This window comes from Harpia harpyja, chromosome 13, assembly GCF_026419915.1.
Source record: "Harpia harpyja isolate bHarHar1 chromosome 13, bHarHar1 primary haplotype, whole genome shotgun sequence".
In the NCBI taxonomy this organism is placed as follows: domain Eukaryota; kingdom Metazoa; phylum Chordata; class Aves; order Accipitriformes; family Accipitridae; genus Harpia; species Harpia harpyja.
In genome coordinates this window covers 32,978,417-32,995,212 of record NC_068952.1, presented here as the reverse complement: position 1 = coordinate 32,995,212, position 16,796 = coordinate 32,978,417, and the positions used below count along the sequence as shown (strand labels likewise).

General features: G+C 36.0%; 1 protein-coding gene across 9 annotated transcripts in view; it reads left to right on the top strand.

Moving 5' to 3' along the window:
* RYR2 (ryanodine receptor 2) overlaps positions 1-16,796 on the top strand; it is a 449,694-nt gene that overhangs the window by 168,952 nt on the left and 263,946 nt on the right. For all 9 annotated transcript variants that reach the window (XM_052805738.1, XM_052805746.1, XM_052805744.1 and 6 more), the window contains 3 exons: positions 4,043-4,117; positions 4,874-4,952; positions 6,069-6,181. In XM_052805738.1, coding sequence (XP_052661698.1) covers positions 4,043-4,117; positions 4,874-4,952; positions 6,069-6,181 — 267 coding nt within the window. The remainder of the gene's footprint in view (positions 1-4,042; positions 4,118-4,873; positions 4,953-6,068; positions 6,182-16,796) is intronic.

Below are 16,796 nucleotides of genomic sequence, written 5' to 3'. Positions count from 1 at the left end.
AGGTTCCCAGAAGCAAAAATGGCTCCAAACCACTTGTTCATTGTCACCGTGATAAATTTCCTGCAGCTTCTCATGTACAGCCACAAGTGTAGCAATGCAGCCATAGGCACAACTGGTGCAAGTGCTACTGTGTGAATTAACATCAGTGAAATAATACCTATTTTAATCTGTCAGGTGATTGCATGTCTGTACGTATGACACGTGTATATACAAAATTGTACAGATATAAAAGGTCTGTTGAGTCATGTATAACGTATCTTACTGCAGGATTGGTATTCCCAGTAAAATATATAAATTTTTGTTCAATCTAATTGTAAATATTTCATGTTATGCTGCTTCCATCATTTGCATATTTTACTAGATAGTTTGTAGGTTGTAATTTTTAAGTTCTTTTTGGCATTTTAATCCTATTTCTATTAAGAAAACAAGGAAAATAAGTATTTCCCAATTTTAACTTATTTTCATTCTGTATTTTTGTTTCAAGATAACAGTCTTTGCATCAAATTAAGCAGCTCAGATCTTAGTAGTCTATTCTCATTGCCTGGTCTAACAATGCATTGAACTTGAAAGCTGTTTATATATTTTGAATGCTAATTTCTTCAGCTCTAATTGTTGTTGTTGTATTCTAAATTGTCTTTGCTTTGGCAATGGCTTTTGGGTAATGAGAAGACTCCAAATTAATCTTGTATTCCAGCTGCAGAAATATTAGACTAGAGGTGGGCAGTTTATATGAAGTTTTCACAAGCAGTGTGAATTTGCCCTGTATGCTTTCAATCTCAATTTATTGACCGTAGTGTTTACCAGTTCTGAAGGCTTTTCAAGTCTTATTCTAAATCCCAGATTCTTGGAGGATAAAATGAGGAGAAGAGTTTTGTGTTCATATAATTGATACTCCTGAATGGCATAGCTTGTAGAACTTAATGGATAAATTCTTCTTTGAACACAAATGTATTATTTTTCTCCTGCTTGGTTTTATTCAAGGAAAGTATTGTCCATCTTAGAAATTAATCCAAAAAATGGAAATGAAAAACATAAAGCAAATAAGACTCATTATAAATAATGTGGTGGTTAGAAACTTGCTTGCATTATAATGCCATTCATATATTTGTGAAAAAATCTGTGGGCATTACAGATTGAATTAGTCAGGGTTGTGGCTCCCAAGAAGTCTTACTTGCAGTGTCTTCTGAAATATTATTTTTTGACTATTACTAGAAACTTGGTGAAACTTCAGTGGCACACCTCATCTTGGAATGTTGCAACTTTGCCATAGAAGTCCAATTGTTAACCTTCATATTTATTTTATTTTAATCTTTTTTTTTTTTTTTAACATGTGGAAAATTTAGTTCTCTGCAACATTCTAGGTAGGAATGGATTATTTTGAAAATCAAAGACTCTTTCAGTAGACAATCATGGCCCAACAGCTACTTCCTATGCAGTTTCTCGCATAAAGATAAATGCTGAGTATTTAGTTGTGAAATGAGCCTTTAAAATAGGAAATTAACTTATAGGTATGTACATATCCTGCAAGTCAGGCTCCAAAATGGAAGGCAGTTTCATAGTACCAGCTTTCTCTTCCAGCCTTTCCTGTATTTTTCTTTTTCATCTTTTCACTTTCCCTCCATGTAGATGGCTTGATTATAATTGCCTCTCAGAAACCTCTAAGTGGAAAATGCTTGAAATGTTTTTTGCAACTCTTTGTTTTCTGTCTAAGAAACAGAAACAGCAAACTAGCTTGCATTTTTTTAATGGGGAAAATTTGGTTCAAAAGAATTACTTTAATCCTCTTGGGAAAAATGATCTAAAAAACCAGTCCCCATTTTTCACAGACGTAATTGAAATTTTTTTGAGCCAACTTTTCTCCTCTCCAGCTACAAATGGTCATTTAACAAAATAGGTGCTAGACAGACGAATCAATATGGCCAAAACAAGGGCGAGCTAACATAGCTATGATTTTGTTAATCACTATTCCTCTCACCTTTTGCACAACAGGCAACCAAATCTGTATCTTAGGTATCAAATTTATGGCTAGTAACACAGAATAATTTTGACAAAAATATCAGTGAAATTTCAAACTTTTGTCCATATTAGTGACTTTGTTGGGTACCTATGCCTGCTGTTGATAAAGCTTCTGGTAAAATCTGAAATGTTGGTAAGGCAGTATGTTCACAGCGTTTTTCTCATCTTCCCCAGAGTGATGAGCAGCAGACATTCAGCATTCATCTTTGGCACAATGGGCCTGACATTATCAAATGTCTCGTTCTTTCCTTGTGCCTTTGGAAAAAGCGATGATAGTAATGGTAGTTCAAAGCTAAATCTTCATGTCTTACTGTCAAGACTGTGTCTGTGACAAAGACCATGACTTTTATTCTTTCTTAATAAAAATTCATGTCATTCAGTCTTCCAGAGAGGTTATTGAATATGCCTCCCTGCATTTTGACTGCTACGCAGTTTATCGAAAGTCAAAATATACCTTTTGTCCATCAAGATGCTCTCTTCTCAATAAACATAAAAGCCAGAAATTCCTGGCAGTTTCTTAAAAGTGCTAAAATGATTATGTTTTTGAAGTGCTTGCTTTTTCACCACCTATTCCTCTTTTTGTTTTTTTCCTTTGACCAAGTAACTCAAAGTTCAACAAATATACTAATGGATAAAAGATAAGGAAGGACAACCAGTAAGGGAGGAGGAGAAATAATTGTATGTTGCCACCATAGCCATTCAGTTAAATTGATCTTCAGCACTGAAATGAAGCTGCCAGAGAGATAACATAGTATGATTATTTCCAACTTACTCTGTAATGAATCTGATGCTCCAGTCAAACAGAAGGTCAGTCTACTGTGATAAAAGAAAGGGTATAAATGCTGTATATAAGACATTAAATTAGGAGTCCTATATGAAAGACTAATGCTGCTTATGGAGTTGTCACATTTATAGACTCAAAAATGTGTATTTATCAATACTGCTTGAAGAGTGTGATGTGCATAATGTTACGCAAGATGTTCTGTTGGAGGAAGAGAGGCATGTGGACTTATGCTTTTGACAGTGTCTTGTCTGACAGTCTTTGCTCCTGACCAATGTCAGTCAGCTGCATCTCAGTCTAAGGAATTCATAAATCTTTATCAGAAGTTGAAAGGTTGCTCATGCTTTAATAAGATTTATTTATTCTTTCATGAGTGTTTAAACTGATTATAGATAAATAGAAACTGTAATGAAAATATTGTGAAAAAAATGGTTGCAGTTTGTTGGGATAAAAGTGAATTTTATTACTTTGATTTTCTTTCACTCAAGATTTATGCTGCATTTCTGAATAGGAATGTTTACTCGGGCATGATTTCAGAACCCCCAAATCCTGCTGAGTTAGCTTCGATGTCTTTGAGCACTTACCTGGCCTAGAAGATAAAGAATTCTGTCTGATAGTATTTAAACACTGTGGGGCAAGCAGTCTGGAGGTTGATGATCTTCAGTGTGGTTCATATATCATTAATGCTTTCTGGTATAACAGGGGCAATACTCCAGAAGCTCTCTCTGCATACCTTCTGTATAGAAAAGTGTATCATTTGGGGGAAAATGGGTGAATATGGAGAGATTTAACAATACATAAGGGTGTAGAGGGTAGTGTGACATGCATCAAAGCTGCTCTTCACTAGAGGCTGCCTGCTTTTATCACACGCAAGAAGGATTCAAGCTTCTAGAATATTTTTTACACCAAATAGGTGACAGTAGAAAGTATACCATTTTCCCTCATCAGTGAATTGCACACTTCTGATAGAAAAAGTCAGTAGCTTCTAGATTCGCCTGTCCAAATTCTACCTTAGATCTGTCCTAAGGACTTAAAAGGTCAATATATTAGAGGCAATCAAAACTAGAGAACACATTCATAAAACTACCGTCTTGAACTAATCCCGGAATAACACTTCATCAGGAAATTGACTCCTCTGTCCCAGATTGTCCAGAGGTTGATGAGAATTTCTTTTTTCTTTTTTCTTTCTCAAAAGGCCCCATTTTATTACAACATACCAGTATATCACTTCTCTTTATCTTTCAGTCTGCACAAGGTGGCGGTCATCGAACGCTACTCTATGGGCATGCAATCTTGCTGCGCCATTCCTACAGCGGCATGGTATGTAACAGAGGTTGATAGCAGCAATGATTTATTTTTTGTATAAAAGTTATGTTTGAAAGTGTCCAGACTATTACCATTTACTGATATCTGGAGAATTATTCATATCAAAGATCATTTTACCTGTGGTTAATGGAAAACTTTGTGAAGGGTAGATACTTGAAAATACGAAACTAAGCTGGTTGTATCTGTGTAAGTGCTAAAACTAAGTCTGGCTCCATAGTGACGAGTTCTCTGTTTGTCAGTCTGTTTTGAACTGGTGATTTCTCATTTCTTTTCCCTTGCATATTGCATATTGCATAAGCTGCGACTGAATCCACAGCTGGCATCTGGCTGGCAACCTGAACACATGTTGGAGAGTGAGTGGAAAAGGAAATTCCTTCTTGCACATATTTTGGACAGAAGCCTTACTCTTCAATTCTGTGATGAGTTATACGGGTTCCAAACTCCTTAACTACCAGTGAGACTTCATGGGGCTGAGATTCGATACAACCAGCTCCTTTGTTTCCACTTTCAGTATTCCCGTCTCAGTGGAAAGATAACTTGGATAGACTGGGAGCTTATTTTAGAACATATATCTTTGTCAAGTCTCCTTGAGTGCCATTCACTTTATCAGGCATATATGTTCTTGATAGTAACGAGAGGGGATAATTTAAGAACAGTTAATCCTATGTTAGTAGGTTGATGGCTTTTTATATTTCACTGGATTATCAGATGTGAGCAGAACTAGTAATGCATGCTTTTTTCTTTTGATAGTATCTATGCTGCCTCTCTACATCTCGATCTTCAATGGATAAGCTGGCATTTGATGTAGGATTGCAAGAGGACACAACAGGTAAACACTAGTTTAAAAGACTAGGTAGTAAGAAGACTTTCAGTCTAAAAACCTGAATAGAGACCTATAAACACATATAAATCATGTAAAATTTAGGACTAAAGAAACAAAGCAATATTTCTGTGTCGTACACATTCAATATCTTATCTACATTTTCTAATAGATTATGTAATTTCTATGAGATGTAAACATGCCAATTGATATTGAAATATGAATTTATAATATTGAATATAAGTAAAGGAATATTCCCAAGTTGTTATTCCTGTAGAAGCCTTCTGCTGGAACTTTTTTAAACTTGTATTACCTTAAATAAAGATTCTATTAAAGTTTTAGAACTGCTGGTGACTGGGATTTATTTGTATTTTTAAGACTGATATAGCTTCTTACAATGCCATCAGTTTGTTGTAATTGTTTCATTAGAAATAATAAATTTGCTTGTCTTTTAAAGCCTTACTCTAGCTAAGAGTAATAACGCTAATAACAGCAACAATTGAACAGTTCCAAGATCAAAGAGATTTTTTCTGAAAAGCACGCTTTTTGTTCAAAAAGTGTATCTGAAAGCAAGGTTTATCATGGAAACAGAATTTGTGACTTTAATACTTATAAATATTCTGGGGAATTAGAGACACTAACAGTCAGTAGAAGTGGAAGAACATAATTGAATTCAGATTGATGAGATCTTTCAAATATTATTTTAAGCGATATTGTAGATGCTTATTTTTATTGCCCTTAGTGATGGGTTGCCCCACTTCTTTCTCCTAATTCTCAGTGGAATATTCTTTGATGTTTTTCCCAGAACCTGGAACGAAGGTGATTGGGAAAAAGCAGCCTGGACCAGGTTGCCTAGCGAACACAGAGAGCCGCCTCCTTACTCAGCTCTGGAATCACTGTTCCAGAGGTCTTGCTGTCTTCTGCCTATCTGTATTATTTCCAACTGAGTTTCTGATAAGGTGGTGCAGGAATGATAGTAGTTATTGAAAACACATGGACACGTGGCTTACCCAACTGAAAACTGGGTCAGAACTTTAGGACTGAGATAAATGTGAAAGTAATGGCAATAATGTTGGGCATTTTCTTTCTAATTTCTTTCTGTGCTGTTACTCATTAATGATATAGGTGAGGCATGCTGGTGGACCATCCATCCTGCTTCCAAGCAACGATCAGAAGGAGAAAAAGTGCGTGTTGGAGATGATCTTATTTTAGTCAGTGTCTCTTCAGAAAGATATTTGGTAAGTTCTATAAGTATATCTGTACAGTGCTTCCTCTACAGAAAAAACCAGTTAATAAAAGGCTTATACTAAAGCCTGGTTTACATTTCCATCTCCACAGAAGTATAGCTTAAGGTGTTTAAACTGGTATTTTATACTGTTTTGCAAACCAAGACAATGAAGGTCTGGAAAGTGTGACATTGATATGTGACTAATCTAATTTGTGTTCATTTCAATAATGGAATAGGAGTTGAAAAATTTACTACTAAAAAAAAAAAGAAAATACAGAAAAAAAGAAATCTGTCCACATTGCATAATTGAGGTGTTTAGAGTACCTGTCAGTGTTCAGAGGTTAACAGCACTATCATACATGAATTAAAACTTTATACCAAAATTTTAGAACGTTTAACTTAGGTGCATAGCATTTTGTGGGCTTTAAAAGGTCCATATTTTCTTAGGATTATGTACAGTGTAATATATACAGCTACTGACATATAATAATTAAATATAATTAAAATACTTAATAATTCAATATAATTGAAATATTTTAAAACTTTCTGTGGGAGCTGCTTCTTATCACTGTTTTAAATAACTTTGTTTCTCATCAAAGTATCTCCCATTTGTTCTGTAATGAAACACTTCAACACTTTAAGATGAATTTCTTTTTGTATTTTTGGTGTTGCAAACACCTGAACTACTCTATCTGGAAAAAAACCCCAGATGAAAATAAGAAGAAAATCAATCTGCTGGAAGGAAGCTTCCGTAAAATCAGCCCCAGTGATTCAGCAAATGTAGCTAAAACTAAAAGAAGGATCTTTAAAGAGGAAGTGTTTTTAGCTTTGTCAAGAGGACTATCTCAAATCTGCATATAACGTTAAAGTTTATTCTATATTATTCACTTGGGGTTTTTTATGCTATGAAACATTATTTCTGAGGTATTTACAGTGTTTAGAAAAAGTGTTTTTTCTTTTTGGTAAAATTGAAAATGTTCTCCCTTCTTTTGGAAACATAGAAAAATGAGAATATAATTGTAACTTCTAATTAGGAGCTCAGTAACTCATTCAATGAGTTATTTTTTGTAAGTAGACATTCTGACAACTTTCCAATCATCTTGACATTTTAAAATTATTTTTAATAATTACTTTTTTGAGAACTGTAATTAGACTAACTGGAAAAGCAACTTATTGTGGACAAAATTAATGAGAAATCTAATTCATGAAAAGGTTTTATTTAAAGACATTGAATTGCAGAATTGGGTTGCTGAAGTTGAATTTTGCTCCAGATTGTGTCTCTGTAGGTATATGCCTGAACTCACACTTTCTGAATTAGTAAATCGGCTCAGCCTTTTATATTATTTAGGGTTTGTGCCTCAACTGTTGATTCTCAAGGCTGTCATATGTACTTTTATACAGCAAGAGACATGATGCTTACTGCAGAGACTGATTTTCCTCAACAAGTGGTGTTAATGCATATACTGCTTCTTCCATACAAAATATCAATATACTAAGAATAAATTATATTTTCAGTGTAGAGAGAAATGACCCAAATCTATGTTCTTGATATTTTAATCTCTGTATTATATCTTAAAATGGTTTAGAGCTAGATTTGAATGAATAATTGTTAAACCTATTTCAGTGATACAGCTCTGGTTTGATAGTAAGGAGGAACAAGGATTCAGCAAAATAATTTTGCTCTTACATGCACTCACCCCCACATTTTTATGAACAGATGTTTTTCCAGACTAAATTAAGAGCTGGTGAACTATGTAGCTTCACAATCATAAAAATATTCGTGGTTTTGCTACCTACTCGGTAGTTATTTTAGCACTGTAAATAAAGCAGTGATACTTTTATGAAAATTCAAACAGTTGATAAAGACTGAATTAGCCAGTTACCACTGAGTGAATATTTTTCATGAAAGCTGTCTCTCCATCTTAAACTGTCTTAATCCATTAGGCTGTCTACAAAATAACTTCAAAGGATGTAACTTTGAAAATAAGCACAGTATTTTGATTTTGAGTGCAGTGTCATGCTATAGCCCCAATTTTCTACAACACTTAAAGGAATGTAGCAACTGATACCTTTTACAATAGTTAGGACTGTGGAGAGATGAAGTTATTTTTATGAATCCACTTGGATAGTGAGACCAAATCGGCTCTATTGAATCCAGTCGAGGAACGCTTTTTCTAAGGGTGAGGAGTTCCTCAGATGGATCCCTTGACAGAGAATGATGTTCAGCAGGATGCTGAGGGTTAGGTTTATGTACATTGTGTACTTAACAGTTAAAACCTTAGGAAAAGCTAAGTTTTCTATCAAATGTTCTGTGTCAATACACTGTTAGGAATAGGGTTGGAATGTCACCTTTTTATCTTGCACTATTGCTCTATGTTTTCAAGCACCTTGCTAATTCTCTCCAAATTAAGACAAATAGGTTAACAATCTTGGGGCAGATGTGCATGTAAAAATAACAGATGAATACAGTTCATTCACAAGGCATGGCTTTTTCAAAATGTAGTCAGATCTTAGTTTAATTTGTATAATACAAGGGGAGAGCAGAACTATGTCAGCTTCATAAGTTAGTCTTGCAGTTCTCTGAGTGCAGCTTAATTACTTAATTTTTTCTTTTCCCATTGACTTTGTGACTTTATGATCTCAATGTAGTCACTAGATTAGTGTTTAGACCTAACTTGGTTGGCAACCAGGACTAAGTATTAAGAAAATGTCAGGACTTCCCTATAGTTCCCCTTCCCCGCTTTCTATCAAAACCAAGATTTTTGGAACAATTGACTTTATTTTTTTGCCCTGAAGAGTCATCTTTTTAATTGCAGTGAACAAGTGCTAAGCTGATAGGAAGATTAGTGTTAAAATAGTAAGCTAAAGGTCCAGAGATGTGAATTTTGGCTGTCTGTTGACTCACAGCAATGTCCCTGGGCAAGTCATTCAGTTGCTCTGACTCATTATCCCTACCTATACAATAGGATTTTGGATGCTTATTTTTCTGTGTAGAATTTCTGAGGAAAAGCACTTACATAAGTGCTTGTGGCATTACACAACGTGTGAGCTGTGCTATTGCCAGATCCTTCAGAGAGGAAACTTGGCTCTGCTGAACTTTGTTAGCATAGAGCGAAAAGATGTTCTGCTATAAATATTGCCACCATTTAAGTTCAAGCCAGAGATGCTGTTTCCTTTCTTGAGGCAGTGCAGCCCAATGAACAGATGTTATATTTCCAGCATATTTCCCTATCTTATACATAATAGTATGTACCCCTGCACTGAGGTTTGCCTATGCCTCTTGTTAATTATATACCACGATTGCTTTCAAAATTGCCAGTTTTCAATAGTTTAGAAATTCAATTAATTTTAATTTCTTTCAAATTCATGAAGCCCCTGGATAATTTAGTCTTTTAAACATAATTCAAGACAAATTCCTTAGACATGGAAATGCGTAAATGAAGATAAAAATGAAAATTAGTATCAATGAGGTCAGTGTTATTCTGGCTAAGAAGTCAGAAGAGAGGAAAAAAACTTCAACTTTGAATCTACAATGCACAAATTTCAGTATAATGGAACAATTTCTGCACTGTGATATATATGTAGCTACTGAGTTGCTGTCCCGACTGTTATGCTGATCTGCAGCTGCATTATGCAATCTGTGAACAAGCCTTGAGGTTTATTTCTTTGACTTAAATGACTTTTCTTTTCTTTTCTTTTCTCTTCTCTTCTCTTCTCTTCTCTTCTCTCTTCTCTTCTCTTCTCTTCTCTTCTCTTCTCTTCTCTTCTCTTCTCTTTTCTTTTCTTTTCTTTTCTTTTTTCTTTTCTTTTCTTTTCTTTTCTCTTTTCTTTTCTTTTCTCTTTTCTTTTCTCTTTTCTTTTCTTTTCTTTTCTCTTTTCTTTTCTTTTCTTTTCTTTTCTTTTCTTTTCTTTTCTTTTCTTTTTTTCTCTTTTCTTTTCTTTTCTTTTCTTTTCTTTTCTTTTCTTTTCTTTTCTTTTCTTTTCTTTTCTTTTCTTTTCTTTTCTTTTCTTTTCTTTTCTTTTCTTTTTTCTATTTTGAATACTGGAAACTAGTACGAAACTAATTGGAAACTCTCCTTTGAAGTATAAGCTTTTCCTTGAAGATTTTTATCATGGTTAAGTGCTGACAGAGTTCCCTTTCAAAAATATTATCATCCAAATTAGATCAAATTATTTGAAAGGTAGAGCTGATATCTGTCATTTGTCCTGGACAGGACAAGTTCCTGAGTATTGGAAGGCACTCCCTCTGCATCCTCTTGCATCAAATACGTTGTTTATTTTCAGCTCTTACTTTTAATTCTTATTTATTATCAGATACTTGGGACAGCTTCTAAATATCTGTAGCATTTGTTGGTGCAATAGTATCAGTGAACACAACAGTGTGTATTTTTTTTATTATTATTATTTTGTTTTATTTTAAAAATTTTATTCTCCCCTTTCATTTTTTTTGGTAAGAATATGAAACTCAGTATTGGGCTTTTCTTTTGTGTAAGTTCACAATTCCATCATTTATTTTTTGTTGAAAAATAGTAAACAAAGGGTTGTCTTAAAAATAATTTGAGTCTGCATAAACAAACCTGAATTTAGTGGAACCAAAGTAATGTTGAGGTGCTGTTACACTGATAATAATGCAGTTCCCACAGACTCTTTATACAATTTGAAATGTATAAAGGCTGGTAGATCTTCCTGATAATTAAGGTTGTCAAGCTGCTCTGCCTTATAAAATCCTGCTTCCAAGTGCTTATAATCAGGTGCTTGTAATGTAAAAAATTACTTATTAGAAATAGTAGCATCAATTTCTGGTTTTGGGGGTTTGGTTTTTTTTTTTTTAATCAGTCTGAGAGAATTTTTTTTTTAGTTCATCCAGAAGAGGTCAGATGTCACTGAGCTTGAAGACAGGGAAGAAAAAAAAATTTTACATCATTAAGAAAATTCATCTCGTTTTCTTGAGAATGTTGAGCATCCCACGCTTTATAACAAACACAGGAAATTAGGAGTGTTTTTGATATCACAGGTATACTTTTTGCTAACTTAAAAAAAATAAAAGAAAAAGGAAAAAAGCTAATAAGCCTGTCCTTGCTTAAACTTAGTAAAGAAACATTCTCCTGAAATAATGCAGCTTGGTCATTCCCAGGGATCTTGTTTTAAATTTTCTTTTAGTAGCTAAAAGTCTAATGACTTTGTCTGTTTTGCATAAGCTAGACTTTGTGTATCTCCTGTGTGTTAATGAACTGTTTAAACTCCCTCTACAGTGAATAATTAAATACACCCCAACCCTGGTGGGACCAGATATTCCTTGTAATGGGTGGCTCAAGGTGGAGATGAAGTCAGGCACTGTACTGACAGCTGAGAACTCAGTGTTTTATGTGCTGCCGGTGATCCGCTGTCATTTAAGGTATGTGGAGGAGGAAGCCGTGAGAAAGCAGAAGGAACAAAAGGCAGGTGATGTAGCGGGGACAGGAGCCTGGGACTGAAGTGGGAAGGAGGGAAATTGAGTGGGACTTGATGCCTGGCTGGTTGGCAGCTGAAGGCAGGCAGGCAGTAAGGGACTAACAAAGCATCTGGGACAAAAAGCTGGTGACAAGGGAGGAGTGGGCACCAGCTGGTTAAAGTTGTGTTAGAAATTTGGGGCAGAAAACCTGTGCCCTTTTGGCAGGGGGAGCTGATAGAAGAACCAGTGGAGTGGGACTGGGAATGAAGGATGAGAAGAGAGATCTGTAGAGAAGGAGTGGGCTGGCTGGGGAGAACCAAAGATCCAGAGAGAGGAAACTCTAGGGCCAAGAAATGAGAAGAGAATTGAGGGGCAGGAGTTGTGGTGAGTTTCTGGAAAGAAGTCTAATGCTGGCTGACATGGGAAGGAAGAGGTTGAGCAAGAAAAAAGCCAAAAGGCCATGCTGAGGCTTTGTAGGTCTGAAGAGAACCTTTTGAAGCAGGAGGAGGTCCTAATTCTGATAAGGTAGGCTGTAACTGAGTTGGGAAACTGGATTGGCTAAGTGAGAGATAGGGGACTGGGATAAAGATTTGGAGAGGAAAAGAGAGTGGGAGAGGCGTGGAGCAATTAGGCTAGATAACTGCTCTTGGCAGCTATCTAGGAAACCCCTGTATTAAGGCACAGCAGTCACCTGTGGTATGCTGACAGCCTACTCCTGTCTGTGATTTTGTGTCAGTTTAGGTGGCAGATGTCTAAAAAATGGTTTTAAAATTTCCTTCTCTACCTGTGGTTCATGTGGGTGTCAGTGTGATGCCACCTACTGTAACTGTGGCAGGTTTTTGCCTTTTTTTTTCTTAATATAGGAAGATTACATATCAATTATACCACAAAAAATAGTTTTCTTAAATTTTGAAAAACCACAGGCATTAGAAAATTCAAAAATTATGGCACATATATTTTTATGAAATTTCTTAAATATACAGTCACACTGGCTTTTTACCGAATGCTGTCTCAGTGCTGATAAAAGTTTGATGGATATGTCAGGGCTGAGTAGCAGAGAGGCTGTGGAATGAAGCAACTTTGAAGATGAAATTTCAAGCTAGGAATTGCAGGTGGAGGATTGGTGGTATGATGCTTAGTTATATTTTCCTGGAGAATTAGATATTGTACCAGACTCTGCTGTGGAATTTGCTGCGCAGATCTTTTATACCAGACTTGCTTTCAAGAGGTCACTAACTCTTCATCCCTTACCAGGAATATTCCTTACCTGACCTGTGGCTCTGAGGTCTCTTCCTTCTGCTAGAGCTTGAGGTCCCAGAGTTGCTAAGTCTTGACACCTGCAACTGAGGTGAATGGACGATGTGCCTTGAACGTTAAAACTGCATATAATGCAGTCTGCAGTTGGAATTAAACAGGTCCTTGTCACCTCAATTGGGGCATCCTAGATCAATGAAAATTTCTTAATGTAATCTATGTACCTCCAGTCCCCATTGGAAAATGGGCTATAATGCTACTCCTTTGTGGTTTTGAGAAAATGAATTCATTAATATTTGTTGTGTTTTGTGAAATGCTGTAATTGTTGGTAGCAAGAGAAAAGCCTATGAGGAAATTAATAATTCTCTTTTCAAAGCTTTAAAGAATTGACTATATTGAATAAAGCAGGAGGCTGCAGACTGAAGATTGAGGAGAAAACAAAGCACTGAGCAGCTGTTCATGAAGTGAGGTCTTTTATCCTGTATATGCAATGAGGCAGCACTTACGGAAAAAATTGTACAGGACCATGCCATTGAAGACTGTAATATGATGCATTCACCAGAAGCCATTCTTTTTCCACAGGCTACTTTGTTTGACATTTCCTAACTTTTGATGCTTGCTTCTGTACAATTAATATTTTGTTAATGAAAGCTCTTGTGTCTAATCATATTAAATGATAATCATTTGGAAGGATAGTAGCTGATGTGCTTCAGGCTTTTCGTGGTTATAGCACAGAAGGAAAGCTAATACAAAGAGGGAGAATGCAGACTACCCCCATCTACCCTCTGTGGGATCCTTATGCTTTCCTGCCATGCATCTGCAATTACCTGCTGTCAGTTATGTGATAGTGGACTAGATGATTCTCGATGGCTGGATTGTAATGGTAATTTCTGTGTATCTGTGGGTTTTAGCCACTACTCTCCTTTTGCTGATGGTACCTTTATGCTGAATGGAGGGGCTGGAATTGGTTGGTATAGTGTTGACAATTCTTTCTTTATCAATGGAAAACTTCTGTTTGCTTGTGGATTTGCTGGCCAACTGTTTAAACCACTTCAGAGATATGCAAAGAAACCAGGATTTTGTAGATCTTTAAATCCATCTGACATTTCCTGGGCTTTGCCTACTTTGGGTCAAAACTTAGATAATAATTTTTTGTTCTGCAGTGGAAGTTTACCCATATTTATTCAAACTTTTCAAAGATTTCATAGATGTTTCAATGAATATAAATGTGTTGCCACTTTTAGATATAAACACATAAAACTAATGATACAAAAACTTTACACAGATGCAGTTATTCCTTCTAGTTCTTTCCAGTATCTTCCTTCCTTGTGACTGAATATTTTAATTTATTTTGACAGTGTCGATATAATACTCAGTGTCACAAAAGACTTTTTCACTGACTCAGGAATTAAATTTTAATAGAAATGACACCTGATAAGTAGGGAGATAACAAGTGGTGGTTATCTTTTGGTTCTAGAGACAGTGCATCTAGTTTAACTTTTGGATTTTTGCTGAAGCTTGCTAATTCATCATTTTTTTGATGCAAAATGTTTTTTCCTTCCTAATTAAAAAAAAAGAAAGAAAAAAAGAAAGGGAGTATAGTGTGGTTGGTTTGGTTTTTTTAGTTGTAGATACAGGTACGTACTTTTTGACTTCTTTCCCAAGATAGAAATATCTCCAGTGCGGACATCTTCCAGTTTTGCTTTGTCTGGTCTCAGACTGACTAAGGAAAAGTAGAGAAACGTATGAAGTGCTCCCCCTCATTCTGATGCATGTGTTCTCACTTGTGTACCTGTCGTGGGAATGGTGTCTGTTCAAGAATTGGAACATCTCAGAGGTTCTTGGGTCACTGAGGATAGGTGCCTAAATGGTTTGAAACTGCTTCTCTGTCCTGATCATTGTAGTAATTTTAAGACAGTTAGGGGAAATAGCAAGGGCTGTCAGTCTTCAGGTACCAAAAGAGAAATAGATTGAATTGGATCATGTCTGTAGCCTCCATCTCTGCACCAGCTGGTACTAGCTTTTGAAGCAGTGTGGTTGATGCTGTTGTTGTGTGCAGTACTTAAGCATTCTGGGAGCTGCTCTGCCTTGCACACATTTCTCAAAATGTACCAGAAAATAAACTTTAGTATTTTTCTTTTGCTATTCTCACTATTTGGAATGGCCTGAGATTGAAGGCAGAGACATCATAATGTAAAGTGCAGATAGAAATAGATCCTGCTAGATGAGATGTCAGTATTGACACACCTTAGCCAAGAGAAAGCCTGAAGCAAAAGTTTTCCTTTCTCTGTTTTTCCCTTTGCACACACACACATTTTAGAGAACACAAAGTTTCATGCAGACTGACTGTGAAATTTTAAATATATCATCTAGTTATTTAGAGCTATTGTAAATGTAACTATGCTGCTGCAATCACTGCTGAAGGGTTCTTGTGGAAATTACCATCTGATTCCTAAGCTCTCCAGTGAGCTTGAATACACTGTGTTCTTGAAGACCTAGGAACAGAGATGTGATTGTGTTACTTTTCTGCAGAGCAGTACAGAGTTTATAACATGATGGTAAGTTCAGTTGAGAAACCTGTAGTATTCTGAGAGATTTGAGTCTTAGAGTTTATACTTGAGAAGCTGCTTGTAGACTGTAGTGTTAACCTGTATTCCTAAAATACCATAATTGAATTCTGAAAAGTGATAAAAAACCTATGGCAGGTTAAATGCTGGTTAAGAGATTATTAGTCTAGTAATAGGGAAGACAAATCTAGCTTTTTGGTTGAGCCTGGACGCCAGTAGAGAGAAGGTATTATCTGGGTGAGATAAAAGGCTGAAGGACTTGCCTGTAATGGTGAAAACCCATACCAGGATTAGAATAGATAGCAGGATTCCTGGACCCAACATATTTCTACTTTGCAAATGTTGTTACTGCATACCTGAAAGACGTGTGCTACGCATGTGGTCCTTGTCAATAATGGCAACCTGCTACTTCTGCCAGATACTCTGTTATGCCAGCTAGCAAAGATCTGTGTAGTAGGTATGGAGGATGTTCAACATCAGTGTGAGTGTCATGTCCACATCCTGGACGTGGCATTATGGAATTTGGTTCATTTTGATAGTTTTATTGTGCTGAAAGTATAAATCCAAGCAGATAAGTTATAGACAGGCAGCAGATTGCTTTAAAACAACATTGAGATTGTAAAGTATAGCACTGAAAGGTTAGGCAATGCCATGATTAGGACTGGCATCTCTAATCTGTTGGGATTTTTTCTATACATTTGACATAATTCAATCCTTGAATATCCATTGACAGGTCAAAGCTTTATTTTATTGTTTGCTATGTATAGTTCCAGGGGATGAACACAATAGCTTATGGAATTGTAAATGTCAGGACCCCTGCCTTCAATTGTAAATTGAAGGATGCAGCAAGCAACCTAGGGAAGTGAAGGAAAGCAGAGAATTGCAGAGATACACTCTCGACTTCTCTGCTGTGGTGGTCATGTGTTGTATTAGGTCATTTAAGCCATAGTTTTAAAGGTATAATTCTCTGGTGACTCAGCTTGAGACACCTGGGTTATAATCAGAGCTGCAACTGGAGTCAAATGAATGGATAAAAATAACAGGTACTCTGAAGAGAGATGTCAGCAATGTATTTTTGTTCAGTGTCCTATCTATAAAATGGAACACTAATTCAGTTGATACCATTGTGTGTGAAAATAAGTTCATTAACATGTACAAAGGACACAGTTACGAGAAGTGCTACATTGATGGCAGGATCTAAATGACAGAGGAGTTATCCTCTTTCTCTTTTGCCTACCCTGAATGATGTGTTTTCCTCAAAAAGTAATATTCCTGCTTCACTGGCTGAATTGCTCATTGTCCTTAACTGGAATCTGTGTAGTGATCTCAGAGGAAACCAAACGAAGTTAAGGCCCACAGGGCAGGGATGGGAC